This window comes from Anarhichas minor, unplaced genomic scaffold, assembly GCF_050575085.1.
Source record: "Anarhichas minor isolate MPS153535 unplaced genomic scaffold, ASM5057508v1 ptg000026l, whole genome shotgun sequence".
Classification (NCBI taxonomy): Eukaryota; Metazoa; Chordata; class Actinopteri; order Perciformes; family Anarhichadidae; genus Anarhichas; species Anarhichas minor.
The window spans coordinates 12,763,440-12,778,090 of NW_027466472.1; the positions used below are offsets into that span (position 1 = coordinate 12,763,440).

General features: G+C 42.2%; 2 protein-coding genes across 2 annotated transcripts; both read left to right on the forward strand.

Annotated features, from left to right (window-relative positions):
• Positions 1-825: 825 nt before the first annotated feature.
• Positions 826-5,531, forward strand: LOC142959180 (extracellular calcium-sensing receptor-like). The gene is made up of 9 exons (XM_076100383.1): positions 826-1,037; positions 1,132-1,426; positions 1,691-1,777; positions 2,053-2,322; positions 3,045-3,260; positions 3,344-3,619; positions 4,001-4,228; positions 4,339-4,462; positions 4,618-5,531. The coding sequence occupies exons 1-9, from the start codon at positions 928-930 to the stop codon at positions 5,529-5,531; spliced, it is 2,520 nt and encodes an 839-aa protein (XP_075956498.1). The 5' UTR covers positions 826-927.
• Positions 5,532-8,468: 2,937 nt separating this feature from the next.
• Positions 8,469-13,192, forward strand: LOC142959176 (extracellular calcium-sensing receptor-like). The gene is made up of 9 exons (XM_076100380.1): positions 8,469-8,680; positions 8,775-9,069; positions 9,334-9,420; positions 9,698-9,967; positions 10,690-10,905; positions 10,989-11,264; positions 11,662-11,889; positions 12,000-12,123; positions 12,279-13,192. The coding sequence occupies exons 1-9, from the start codon at positions 8,571-8,573 to the stop codon at positions 13,190-13,192; spliced, it is 2,520 nt and encodes an 839-aa protein (XP_075956495.1). The 5' UTR covers positions 8,469-8,570.
• The last annotated feature ends 1,459 nt before the right edge of the window (positions 13,193-14,651 follow it).

The window sequence follows — 14,651 nt, forward strand, 5'->3', positions numbered from 1 at the left end:
ATGACAATTCTGCTAGACCTCGCGTGACCTCTCTGTACTAAAACCTCTCGAACTTTTTTTTTGCTTCACTTTATCAAAGCAAAAATTTGAAGAGAGACTGCTGACATGTTTTGCTATGATTTTAGGCTTTCAGCTGCATTATTTCAAAGAAATAATATCAATAAAAGTGCTTTTTTTTCAGGCGAACCTGAAATTTTTCAATTTGAGCTGTGTGCCATCTTCATTTACTATTAACCAGTAACATATACACAATATTTACACATTTGAACAAATCTCACAAGTGTTACCTGTATTATAACATCACAATTATTAAAATAGACCTTGTAGTTACAGAATTACAGTCTTTTTAGTATGGATATGCAATTTTGGAGCAGAGGCCTAAAAATAGGGCTAGGACCCAGCAGTTGACCTCTACAGTGACATTAGTTGATGTAACTAAAAATGATCTTATATTGCTTTGTTCTTGTTTATCTTTTACCTCCACTGTGCTTTCAGAGTTTACCCCTTGATGTGTATTTGAGGTAAAGAAAATCAATAAAAAAAAAATTTAAAGATGAGCTCCAATAGCACAAAAATAATTATGAACTCAAAAATTAAAGTGATAAACAGCCAATACATCACATAAGTGATGTTATCACGATGATATGAGTTTGTCCTGCCTCCCACATGACTGCCTGTGCCCTGATGGGTGGTGTCAAACTATGACCAAAACCACCAAACGGGATGACACAGACCTGCATATAAAAGTAAATAATTGTTCATGAAGCTCAGAGGGTGAGGAGGGCAGATATGGGGGCATTTCTGGACCGATTTTTGTTCTTGTATGTCTACCTGATCTTGATTTTGTTCTCTTCCTCCTTTTTCGTATCAGAGTCTTCCTCTCTTTTCTCATCTTGTAAATTACGGAGACAATTTTATCTTAATGGGATGCACAAGCCTGGTGATGTGGTTTTGGGTGGGCTGTTTGAGGTCCACTACACCTCTGTCTTCCCTGAGCTGTCGTTCACCTCAGAACCAAATCAGCTCACCTGCCAAGGGTGAGTTTCACACTCATATAGCAGACAACATGCGTGGGTAATTATAAATAATGAATTGCTTTTTAGTGGTTAACCATGACATTTTATGTATTAGCTTTGACACTGCAGGGTTCAGGCATGCCATGACCATGGCCTTCGCCATTGATGAGATTAACAAAAACTCCCATCTTCTACCTAATGTGACTGTGGGATACAGTCTTTATGACAACTGTGCCACACTTGTAATTGGATTCAGTGCTGCATTGTTGCTGGCTAGTGGTCAAGAGGAGCAGTTTCTGCTTCAGGAGAAATGTTTGGGGACCCCTCCAGTCCTGGGGATTGTGGGTGATTCCATCTCAACATTTTCTATCGCCACCTCTGACGTGATAGGTTTATTCAATTTGCCCATTGTAAGTTCACCTTCTTCAGTCTTGCTGTAGCTGAGCTTTTGATGTGCCATATTTGAAAGTATTTAGAAATTTAAAATGATAGGACAGGAGATGTACATTAATTCTCAGCTCCAGCGTCTCAAACAAGCCTTTATTTGGTAAGAAGGGATCATCTTCATTTAGATTTGAAAAAGGGGAATCGTTAAAAACGTGATATTGTTTGCATGTTTCTGCTAATTTGCATGAGAAGTAAAACCTGAGTACATACTATATGCTTTTTTATAGGTGAGTTACTTTGCCACATGCTCCTGCCTGAGTGATAGGCGAAGGTTTCCAACCTTCTTCAGAACGATCCCAAGTGATGCTTTCCAGGTGAAACTCTGGCCTAGAAATAACAAATGCAAAATATGCTTCAGTTGAAGTGTATTGAGCTTTAAAACATGCTCTGCCAATTGCAATGCCAATTTTGTATTGTAAAGTAAAGTTCTGTATTTTCTTTGTCCTTCGTTGAGGAAACTATATGAATTTAGGAAAAAGAGTGTAATTATATCAACTAACTAATTTTATTGTGCGACATGAATGAGTATGTTTCCTCTGAATGATCATTCAAAACCCTGCAATAATCCCCCCGCTCTCTATTCATAAAGGTGCGTGCTATGATTAAGATTCTAAAACACTTTGGCTGGACTTGGGCTGGTCTGCTGGTCAGTGATGATGACTATGGACTCCATGTTGCCCGAACCTTCCAATCAGACTTGGCTCAGTCTGGTGGAGGTTGTCTAGCTTACTCAGAGATTTTGCCCTGGGGTGAAGACCCTGCTGAACTAAAGAGGATTGTGGAAATAATGAAGAAATCAACAGCTCGTGTGGTCATGGTGTTTGCGCATCGGATCCATATGATTCAACTCATGGAAGAGGTATCTTATCTTGTCAACCTGGTCTCACTCCCAACACGTCAAATACTGTCACTTGGTCAGTGCCCCTCTGCACCTGATACTGATGCATGGAGGCAACCTTTAGCTTCTGTATGCCATGAACCAAGCTTTCAACTAACTCTAATGTAAACCGATCTGCTTCAATATTAGATGCTCAAAGCAACTGATGTAGTATAAAGTGAGTGATAGTCCACTGGGTCAAACAAATACAGAACCTTTACCAAGGAGACCACTGACTGTATCCTGTGTGAAACAAAAAGTCAACGTTGACTTATTGTTTCACGTCAGTCCCGTGACCCAAGTGAGTGAGTCAAGTAACTCATCGGGCACTCGCTAGTCACATGAGTCGTTAATTACTTGGTAGTCACGAGTTGTAAGTCGGTCAAGATCATTTCAACCACAAACTTTTCCTAACCTATCTAAGTGGTTTTGTTGCCAAAACCTAACTTTCTGTTAAGACGTAAGTTTGTTTTAAAAAGACACTTTGCATGTACAGAGTGGAAACTGATATTCTGTCCCTGACACGTCCAAAGCTGATGCCAAAGGGGTACCTAGAGTTTCATAGTTTAAATCTTAGAGCCAATGACTAATTATTTAACGAGGTGGGGGAGAGAACGTGTTCATCTATTTTCTAATTCAGTCCTACAAAGTAGACTCTATTTGTTGTATGAAAATGAATTAATTTGATTAAATGAAATACGCAGGTGGTGAGGGAGAATGTGACAGGCCTTCAGTGGTTGGCCAGTGAAGCCTGGTCAGCAGCTGCTGTGCTCCAGACCCCACGCCTTATGCCATACTTGAGTGGCACACTGGGCATTGCCATCCGCAGAGGAGAAATACCAGGCCTCAGGGATTTTCTATCAAGAATACGTCCTGACATACACATAAGTAGTAGTAGTAATAATTATGGACATAGCATGGTAAGATTGTAACCTTACAATCAGATCTGTAATTCCAATAATAATGTCATTTCTGTTAAGACTTTGTTTTAAATACATTTCAGGTCATGCAGTTTTGGGAATACACATTTCAGTGTAGATTTGCACCACCTCCAGCAGGTTGGATGGAGGCTGGTGGAGAACTATGCACTGGACAGGAAGATCTAGAGAGTGGGGGGGCTGAGTTGTTGGATGTTTCTGATCTCAGGCCTGAGTACAATATTTACAAGGCGGTGTATGCCCTGGCGTATGCTCTAGATGACCTGCTGCAGTGCAAGCCAGGGAGAGGTCCTTTCAGCGGACACAGCTGTGCCACTTTGCAAACATCGGAGCCATGGCAGGTGTGATATCAGTTTACACTCAAGCTGTTTAGTCTTTGAAAACAGATGCTGTATTTTGAGGTGTAACTGAAATATATTCTGTGGAAAGAAGAAATTATTAACTATGCCATTAGCAGGCCAGTTTGACCCTCCTGATTGTCTTTGAGCAGAAGACAAAATGTTCCTAGAAGTAGCAAGACAAGATAAAATTCCCTTTTTTTCTTCTCAATGGCAACAGTGGTTGATCAAATTTAGAGAGCTTATATTGCACTATATTTGAAAGCTTGCATGACTAAATCCACAATCTATCACACAGAGCATCTGAAAGCATATGCACAATCAACAACAGTATATTTTCATTTGAGTCTCCCCTTCTTTATTTTAATTGTACCCCATTTCTAGTTCATGCATTACCTGGAAAACGTCAACTTCACCACATCATTTGGTGATCAAGTTTCCTTTGATGAGAACGGTGATGCCTTACCAATATATGATGTGATGAACTGGCTGTGGCTCCCTGATGGAAGAACTAAAGTTCAGAATGTGGGGCTTGTTAAGAAGTTGGCCTCCAAAGATGAAGAACTCACACTTGATGATGACAAAATCTTCTGGAACTTTGACTCCAAACAGGTTACACCTTCTTATCCTACCTTTTTACTTTACCGTAGTACTGTATGACACACAATAACAGAATCAAGCAGTGTAGAATAACTGTGATAAAACTCTTACAATCCTATCAGTCACCCCTGTCGGTGTGCAGTGAGAGCTGTCCTCCAGGTACCCGCATGGCCAGAAGAAAGGGGCAGCCTTTTTGCTGTTTCGACTGTGTACCATGCTCTGAGGGAAAGATCAGCAATGACACAGGCTGGTATCATTATAAAAACATATGTTAAATTATTGAAAATGAATTTGTTTTCGGGAATCTTGCCCTTATTGCCTAGGTGATGCACATCCAACGTCAGTGTTCACAGATGGGAGAGACAATGTCCTTGATGCTCTGTTCCCGTGTTTTCATACAGACTCCATGGAGTGCACCAGTTGTCCAGAGGAGTTCTGGTCCAATGCCCAGCATGACCACTGTGTTCCTAAGAAAACAGAGTTTCTCTCCTACCATGAGCCTCTGGGTATCTGTCTGACAACGACCTCATTGTTGGGAACATTTATCTGTGCTGTTGTCCTGGGAATCTTCACCTATCATTGCAGTACACCCATAGTACGCGCCAACAATTCAGAACTAAGTTTCTTGCTCTTGGTGTCACTTAAATTATGTTTCCTTTGTTCACTGCTGTTTATCGGCCGGCCCAGGCTGTGGACATGCCAACTGAGACATGCAGCATTTGGGATCAGCTTTGTGCTTTGTGTCTCATGTATTCTGGTAAAAACCATGGTGGTTCTGGCTGTGTTCAAGGCCTCCAAGCCAGGAGGTGGAACCAGTCTAAAGTGGTTTGGTGCTGTGCAGCAGAGAGGGACAGTTATGGTTCTTACTTCTATTCAGGCAACAATCTGCACTGCTTGGATTGTCTCTGCCTCACCAGCTCCCCATAAAAACAGTCAATACCACAACGACAAGATAGTTTATGAGTGTGTAGTTGGGTCCACCGTTGGTTTTGCAGTGTTACTGGGCTATATTGGCTTACTGGCTGTCCTCAGCTTCCTGTTAGCCTTTCTGGCAAGGAATCTTCCAGACAACTTCAATGAGGCCAAGCTCATCACTTTCAGCATGCTTATCTTCTGTGCTGTATGGGTGGCCTTTGTCCCTGCTTATGTCAACTCTCCAGGCAAATATGCAGATGCTGTGGAGGTTTTTGCCATCCTGGCATCTAGTTTTGGTCTCTTGTTAGCACTATTTGGACCCAAATGTTATATAATCCTGTTGAGACCAGAGAGGAACACAAAGAAAGCAATCATGGGCTGCAGCATCACCAAGACATAAAGCAGCACTTATAACATGCCTGCTGTCGTTAATTTACATTAATTTAAGATTGATCTGCTTGTAATTGATCTACATTGCAGCTGTTGTTTTAACATCAGAACTTTCTTTATCCAACATGAAAGAAAAAAGTAGAAGGAAATGGAAAGGAATAAAGCTGTTTATAAAGAACTGAGTCGACCATCAGGATTGCCTCTTTTCTGGTTCTTTACTCTTTCCTGGGATTTAACAGAAACAAGTGTTCTACTGTCTGACTCTCTGGGATAGTTGTACTACCGTCATGTTGACATAATATATGACATACTTTCATTCCACATGGCCTGGCACCAGTATTTTACTCACTTACCCTTTGATTCATCTTTACTCTTTCTGAGATATAGTCCAATCACTAATTGCATGCTCCGAAGCCCATCATGCGTCAACCCAAAAAGGCGAACACCATGAACCCTCTTCATGGGCTTGTACATGACTATGAAGAACCCACACTAAAGACTGAATCCTAATAAAGGCGCCGTCACATCCTACGTCTAAAAACAAATAATTGTGTCCTGTACAGGTGATTCACCTGCGGATCTATCGCTGCCGGTAGCTACGCTACATGCCCTCCTCCCCCCTTCTGGAGCCGACGAATATTGCCTGATCGGGGACTTTTGGTTGGGTTCGAGCGGAACGTCGGCAGAAAGCGGCTACAGCTAACTCGGCTCACGTTCAGGGACGCTGATGTTTTGTTTACGGGTGTTTGGCCTACGGCCGTGTTCGACTACCGGCTTTGGCCTACTGGGTTCGTCTACAGGGTCTGACACTGCTATTGTCAGCACTGCGCCCCTGTCTTGTGCTGTTTGCTGTCAGCAGCACCCTTGTTTTAATGAGAACAACCTCTTTTTAGCTTGAGCCATTCTATGTGTATTCTGACCAGGGATGTTAAGGTCCACTCTGGCCTTTAATTTATATAAATTGGGTTACTGATCACCCCCCCTGGCTGATCAGTTAACCCAAGCTATTTTTGTTGTTTTGTCTTTTCTTATTTTTTCCTTTTGTTTCATTTTCTTTTGTTTCATTTTCTTTCCTGAGAACCAGAGCCTTTTTGTAATTGTGTCCTTTGACCCTGTAGGAGCTGCCAAGCCAAGGTGGTGGGGTTGGTGCCTCCGGGTGTTGGTGTCTCCCTTCGTGTGCTGTGTAGTTTGGTGTGCCCCTGGTTCGGAACCCTCACATGTGGTTGTGTGTGTGAGTGTTGTGTACACGTGTGATCGGGGTGCCTCCTCTTTTGGGATCCTCACCTGCACTGGTCCACCTCGCCACTGGTAAGCCGCAGTCCTACTCCTCATATGTATACGGTCTTCTAGTATTTTGTCTGTAAACCGTAACGGTGAATTAATACTGTTATATAATAAAGATTATTTTTGTATTGGAACCACGTCTCATGCTAATCTGTATAATGAACCTGAGTGTCCTATGAATCCTGATACTGTGTGGGAAAAACTTAATCTTTAGGTGAAATTCCTAAGGTGGCGTTGTTGTGCTCCAACTATTGGCTTTTGTCCACGTAACTTTAAACGACATCCCATCTTCCTCTCGCCACACCATTTTACACACTGCAAACACAATTATACAGAAACTAATATAATCAACTAGAAGATCTACCACAATATCACATATATTTCGCCATGACTCGGCGAGCCATGCACTTCGGACAATGCTACGAACAAAAATCGAACGGCTAACACGGCCGACCAATACATCAGAAAGCACGAGTATTCGACACAGAATCCAGAGATATCTTCAGAATTTCTCTCCATGAAACCAATACAGAGCTGTGAGCAAACAAACGGCAGAAAAACAAACCGCTTCACCGAAAAAAACAATTTTGCAGCACCTCACCTTTACGCTGAATCATGAAAAGTACGGCATAATTCTTCGTTTCCCTCCTAAATACACTGTTGCTACGTATTTCCTGTGTTTTTTTAAGTGTTTTCTGGAGGAAGGGGGGCCAGACAAGCTTGGGGGACAGTGGGGGAAGGGAATTCACTTTCGGCAAATCCTTTTTTAATGCAGGGCGCCGCATGGCGCAGTTTTGTTTTTGTCGGCTAACGATTCTGTCAATCAAGCACACGTATCCCCCAATGCATTCCTGAGACTCTGACGCGTTGAACGAGTGATCATAGTCTTGAATTGGCCAATCATAGGCTGAGAAAAGCCTCACATAGACGCAGGCAGACGAGAATGGATCCATGGTTCACAGACACAGACAGGGTTTAGAGAGGATTCTAGCTCTCAAAATGATGCCAAACTATTGTATTTGGATAGATGGAATACTATTAGTGATAAAACAAGTGAAATATATAGTTATATAGTATATAAAAGTACAATTGAACAGCTGGAACAGCTGGATCCAAAATGACAATTCTGCTTGACCTCGCATGACCTCTCTGTACTATAACCTCTCTAACTTTTGTTTGCTTCACTTTATCAAAGCAAAAATTTGAAGAGAGACTGCTGACATGTTTTGCTATGATTTCAGGCTTTCAGCTGCATTATTTCAAAGAAATAAACAATTTTGTTTATTCTTTGATTCAGTGGATGTTTTTCTTTTACATCCACTGAGCTTTCAGAGTTTACCCCTTAATGTGTATTTGAGGTAAAGAAAATCAATTAAAAAAAATAATTAAAGATGAGCTCCAACAGCACAAAAATAATTAAGAACTCAAAAATGTAAGTGATAAACAGACAATACATCACATAATTTATGTTATCACGATGATATGAGTTTGTCCTGCCTCCCTCATGACTGCCTGTGCCCTGATGGGTGGTGTGAAACTATGACCAAAACCACCAAAGGGGATGACACAGACCTGCATATAAAAGTAAATAATTGTTCATAAAGCTCAGAGGGTGAGGAGGGCAGATATGGGGGCATTTCTGGACCGCTTTTTGTTCTTGTATGTCTACCTGATCTTGATTTTGTTCTCTTTCTCCTTTTTGGTATCAGAGTCTTCCTCTCTTTTCTCATCTTGTAAATTACGGAGACAATTTTATCTTAATGGGATGCACAAGCCTGGTGATGTGGTTTTGGGTGGGCTGTTTGAGGTCCACTACACCTCTGTCTTCCCTGAGCTGTCGTTCACCTCAGAACCAAATCAGCTCACCTGCCAAGGGTAAGTTTCACACTCATATAGCAGACAACATGCGTGGGTAATTATAAATAATAAATTGCTTTTTAGTGGTTAACCATGCCATTTTATGTATTAGCTTTGTCACTTCACAGTTCAGGCATGCTATGACCATGGCCTTCGCCATTGATGAGATCAACAAAAACTCCCATCTTCTACCTAATGTGACTCTGGGATACAGTCTTTATGACAACTGTGCCACACTTGTAATTGGATTCAGTGCTGCATTGTTGCTGGCTAGTGGTCAAGAGGAGCAGTTTCTGCTTCAGGAGAAATGTTTGGGGACCCCTCCAGTCCTGGGGATTGTGGGTGATTCCATGTCAACATTTTCTATTGCCACCTCTGACGTAATAGGTTTATTCAATTTGCCCATTGTAAGTTCACCTTCTTCAGTCTTGCTGTAGCTGAGCTTTTGATGTGCCATATTTGAAAGTATTTAGAAATGTAAAATGATAGGACAGGAGATGTACATTAATTCTCAGCTCCAACTTCTCAAACAAGCCTTTATTTGGTAAGAATGGATCATCTTCATTTAGATTTGAAAAAGGGGAATCGTTAAATACGTGACATTGTTTGCATGTTTCTGCTAATTTGCATGGGAAGTAAAACCTGCGTACATATTATATGTTTCTTTATAGGTGAGTTACTATTCCACATGCTCCTGCCTGAGTGATAGGCGAAGGTTTCCAACCTTCTTCAGAACGATCCCAAGTGATGCTTTCCAGGTGAAACTCTGGCCTAGAAATAACAAATGCAAAATATGTTTCAGTTGAAGTGTATTGAGCTTTAAAACATGCTCTGCCAATTTCAATGCCAATTTTGTATTGTAAAGTCAAGTGCTGTATTTTCTTTGTCCTTCGTTGAGGAAACTATATGAATTTAGGAAAAAGAGTGTAATTAGATCAACTAACTGTAATTTTATTGTGCAACATGAATGAGTATGTTTCCTCTGAATGATCATTCAAAACTCTGCTTTAATCCCCCCGCTCTCTATTCATAAAGGTGCGTGCTATGATTAAGATTCTAAAACGCTTTGGCTGGACTTGGGCTGGTCTGCTGGTCAGTGATGATGACTATGGACTCCATGTTGCCCGAACCTTCCAATTAGACTTGGCTCAGTCTGGTGGAGGTTGTCTAGCTTACTCAGAGATTTTGCCCTGGGGTGAAGACCCTGCTGAACTAAAGAGGATTGTGGAAATAATGAAGAAATCAACAGCTCGTGTGGTCATGGTGTTTGCACATCGGATCCATATGATTCAACTCATGGAAGAGGTATCGTATCTTCTCAACCTGGTCTCACTCCCAACATGTCAAATACTGTCACTTGGTCAGTGCCCCTCTGCACCTGATACTGATGCATGGAGGCAACCTTTAGCTTCTGTATGCCATGAACCAAGCTTTCAACTAACTCTAATGTAAACCGATCCGCTTCAATTTTAGACGCTCAAAGCAACTGATGTAGTATAAAGTGAGTGATAGTCCACTGGGTCAAACAAATACAGAACCTTTACCAAGGAGACCACTGACTGTATCCTGTGTGAAACAATAAGTCAACATTGACTTATTGTTTCACGTCAGTCCCGTGACCCAAGTGAGTGAGTCAAGTAACTCATCGGGCACTCGCTAGTCACATGAGTCGCTTATCACTTGGTAGTCACGAGTTGTTAGTCAGTCAAGATAATTTCAACCACAAACTTTTCCTAACCTATCTAAGTGGTTTTGTTGCCTAAACCTAACTTTCTGTTCAGACGTAAATTTGTTTTAAAAAGACACTTTGCATGTACAGAGTGGAAACTGATATTCTGTCCCTGACACGTCCAAAGCTGATGCCAGAGGGGTACCTAGAGTTTCATAGTTTAAAGCTTAGAGACAATGACCAATTATTTAACGAGGTGGGGGAGAGAACGTGTTCATCTCTTTTCTAATTCAGTCCTACAAAGTAGACTATATTTGTTGTATGAAAATAAATTAATTTGATTAAATGAAATACACAGGTGGTGAGGGAGAATGTGACAGGACTTCAGTGGTTGGCCAGTGAAGCCTGGTCAGCAGCTGCTGTGCTCCAGACCCCACGCCTTATGCCATACTTGAGTGGCACACTGGGCATTGCCATCCGCCGAGGAGAAATACCAGGCCTCAGGGATTTTCTATCAAGAATACGTCCTGACATACATATAAGTAGTAGTAGTAATAATTATGGACATAGCATGGTAAGATTGTAACCTTACAATAAGATCTGTAATTCCAATAATAATGTCATTTCTGTTAAGACTTTGTTTTAAATACATTTCAGGTCATGCAGTTTTGGGAATACACATTTCAGTGTAGATTTGCACCACCTCCAGCAGGTTGGATGGAGGCTGGTGGAGAACTATGCACTGGACAGGAAGATCTAGAGAGTGGGGGGGCTGAGTTGTTGGATGTTTCTGATCTCAGGCCTGAGTACAATATTTACAAGGCGGTGTATGCCCTGGCGTATGCTCTTGATAACATGCTGCAGTGCAAGCCAGGGAGAGGTCCTTTCAGTGGACACAGCTGTGCCACTTTGCAAACATCGGAGCCATGGAAGGTGTGATATCAGTTTACACTCAAGCTGTTTAGTCTTTGAAAACAGATGCTGTATTTTGAGGTGTAACTGAAATATATTCGGTGGAAAGAAGAAATTATTAACTATGCCATTAGCAGGCCAGTTTGACCCTCCTGATTGTCTTTGAGCAGAAGACAAAATGTTCCTAGAAGTTGCAAGACAAGATAAAATCCCCTTTATTTTTTCTGTCAAACATACTTAATCAATGGCAACAGTGGTTGATCAAATTTAGAGAGCTTATATTGCACTATATTTGAAAGCTTGCATGACTAAATCCGTAATCTATCACACAGAGCATCTGAAAGCATATGCACAATCAAGAACAGTATATTTTCATTTGAGTCTCCCCTTGTTTATTTTAATTGTACCCCATTTATAGCTTATGCATTACCTGGAAAAGGTCAACTTCACCACATCATTTGGTGATCAAGTTTCCTTTGATGAGAACGGTGATGCCTTACCAATATATGATGTGATGAACTGGCTGTGGCTCCCTGATGGAAGAACTAAAGTTCAGAATGTGGGGCTTGTTAAGAAGTTGGCCTCCAAAGATGAAGAACTCACACTTGATGATGACAAAATCTTCTGGAACTTTGACTCCAAACAGGTTACACCTTTTTATCCTACCTTTTTACTTTACCGTAGTACTGTATGACACACAATAACAGAATCAAGCAGTGTAGAATAACTGTGATAAAACTCTTACAATCCTATCAGTCACCCCTGTCGGTGTGCAGTGAGAGCTGTCCTCCAGGTACCCGCATGGCCAGAAGAAAGGGGCAGCCTTTTTGCTGTTTCGACTGTGTACCATGCTCTGAGGGAAAGATCAGCAATGACACAGGCTGGTATCATTATAAAAACATATGTTAAATTATTGAAAATTAATTTGTTTTCGGGAATCTTGCCCTTATTGCCTAGGTGATGCACATCCAACGTCAGTGTTCACAGATGGGAGAGACAATGTCCTTGATGCTCTGTTCCCGTGTTTTCATACAGACTCCATGGAGTGCACCAGTTGTCCAGAGGAGTTCTGGTCCAATGCCCAGCGTGACCACTGTGTTCCAAAGAAAACAGAGTTTCTCTCCTACCATGAGCCTCTGGGTATCTGTCTGACAACGACCTCATTGTTGGGAACATTTATGTGTGCTGTTGTCCTGGGAATCTTCACCTATCATCGCAGTACACCCATAGTACGCGCCAACAATTCAGAACTAAGTTTCTTGCTCTTGGTGTCACTTAAATTATGTTTCCTTTGTTCACTGCTGTTTATCGGCCGGCCCAGGCTGTGGACATGCCAACTGAGACATGCAGCATTTGGGATCAGCTTTGTGCTTTGTGTCTCATGTATTCTGGTAAAAACCATGGTGGTTCTGGCTGTGTTCAAGGCCTCCAAGCCAGGAGGTGGAACCAGTCTAAAGTGGTTTGGTGCTGTGCAGCAGAGAGGGACAGTTATGGTTCTTACTTCTATTCAGGCAGCAATCTGCACTGCTTGGATTGTCTCTGCCTCACCAGCTCCCCATAAAAACAGTCAATACCACAACGACAAGATAGTTTATGAGTGTGTAGTTGGGTCCACCGTTGGTTTTGCAGTGTTACTGGGCTATATTGGCTTACTGGCTGTCCTCAGCTTCCTGTTAGCCTTTCTGGCAAGGAATCTTCCAGACAACTTCAATGAGGCCAAGCTCATCACTTTCAGCATGCTTATCTTCTGTGCTGTATGGGTGGCCTTTGTCCCTGCTTATGTCAACTCTCCAGGCAAATATGCAGATGCAGTGGAGGTTTTTGCCATCCTGGCATCTAGTTTTGGTCTCTTGTTAGCACTATTTGGACCCAAATGTTATATAATCCTGTTGAGACCAGAGAGGAACACAAAGAAAGCAATCATGGGCTGCAGCATCACCAAGACATAAAGCAGCACTTATAACATGCCTACCGTCGTTAATTTACATTAATTTAAGATTGATCTGCTTGTAATTGATCTAGATTGCAGCTGTTGTTTTAACATCAGAACTTTCTTTATCCAACATGAAAGAAAAAAGTGGAAGGAAATGGAAAGAAATAAAGCTGTTTATAAAGAACTGAGTTGACCATCAGGATTGCCTCTTTTCTGGTTCTGCTTTCCTGGGATTTAACAGAAACAAGTGTTCTACTGTCTGACTCTCTGGGATAGTTGTACTCCCGTCATGTTGACATAATATATGACATATTTTCATTCCACATGGCCTGGCACCAGTATTTTACTCACTTACCCTTTGATTCGTCTTTACTCTTTCTGAGATATAGTCCAATCACTAATTGCATGCTCCGAAGCCCATCATGCGTCAACCCAAAAAGGCGAACACCATGAACCCTCTTCATGGGCTTGTACATGATTATGAAGAACCCACACTAAAGACTGAATCCTAATAAAGGCGCCGTCACATCCTACGTCTAAAAACAAATAATTGTGTCCTGTACAGGTGATTCACCTGCGGATCTATCGCTGCCGGTAGCTACGCTCATGCCCTCCTCCCCCCTTCTGGAGCCGACGAATATTGCCTGATCGGGGACTTTTGGTTGGGTTCGAGCGGAAAGCCGCCAGAAAGCGGCTACAGTTAACTCGGCTCACGTTCAGGGAGCCGTGCTGTTTTGTTTACCGGTGTTTTGCCTACGGCCGTGTTCGACTAACGGCTTTGGCCTACTGGGTTCGTCTAAAGGGTCTGACGCTGCTATTGTCAGCACTGCGCCCTTGTCTTGTGCTGTTTGCTGTCAGCAGCACCCTTGTTTTAATGAGAACAACCTCTTTTTAGCTTGAGCCATTCTATGTGTATTCTGACCAGTGATGTTAAGGTCCACTCTGGCCTTTAATTTATATAAATTGGGTTACTGATCACCCCCCCTGGCTGATCAGTTAACCCGAGCTATTTTTGTTGTTTTGTCTTTTCTTATTTTTTCCTTTTGTTTGATTTTCTTTTGTTTGATTTTCTTTCCTGAGAACCAGAGCCTTTTTGTAATTGTGTCCTTTGACCCTGTAGGAGCTGCCAAGCCAAGGTGGTGGGGTTGGTGCCTCCGGGTGTTGGTGTCTCCCTTCGTGTGCTGTGTAGTTTGGTGTGCCCCTGGTTAGGAACCCTCACATGTGGTTGTGTGTGTGAGTGTTGTGTACACGTGTGATCGGGGTGACTCCTCTTTTGGGATCCTCACCTGCACTGGTGAGGTTAACTCCAGAGGTTAATTCTGGAGGAAGGGGGGCCAGACAAGCCTGGGGGACCGTGGGGGAAGGGAATTCACTTTCGGCGAATCCGTTTTCATGCAGGGCGCCGCATGGCGCAGTTTTGTTTTTTTCGGCTAACGATTCTGTCAATCAAGCCCACGTATCCCCCAATGCATTCC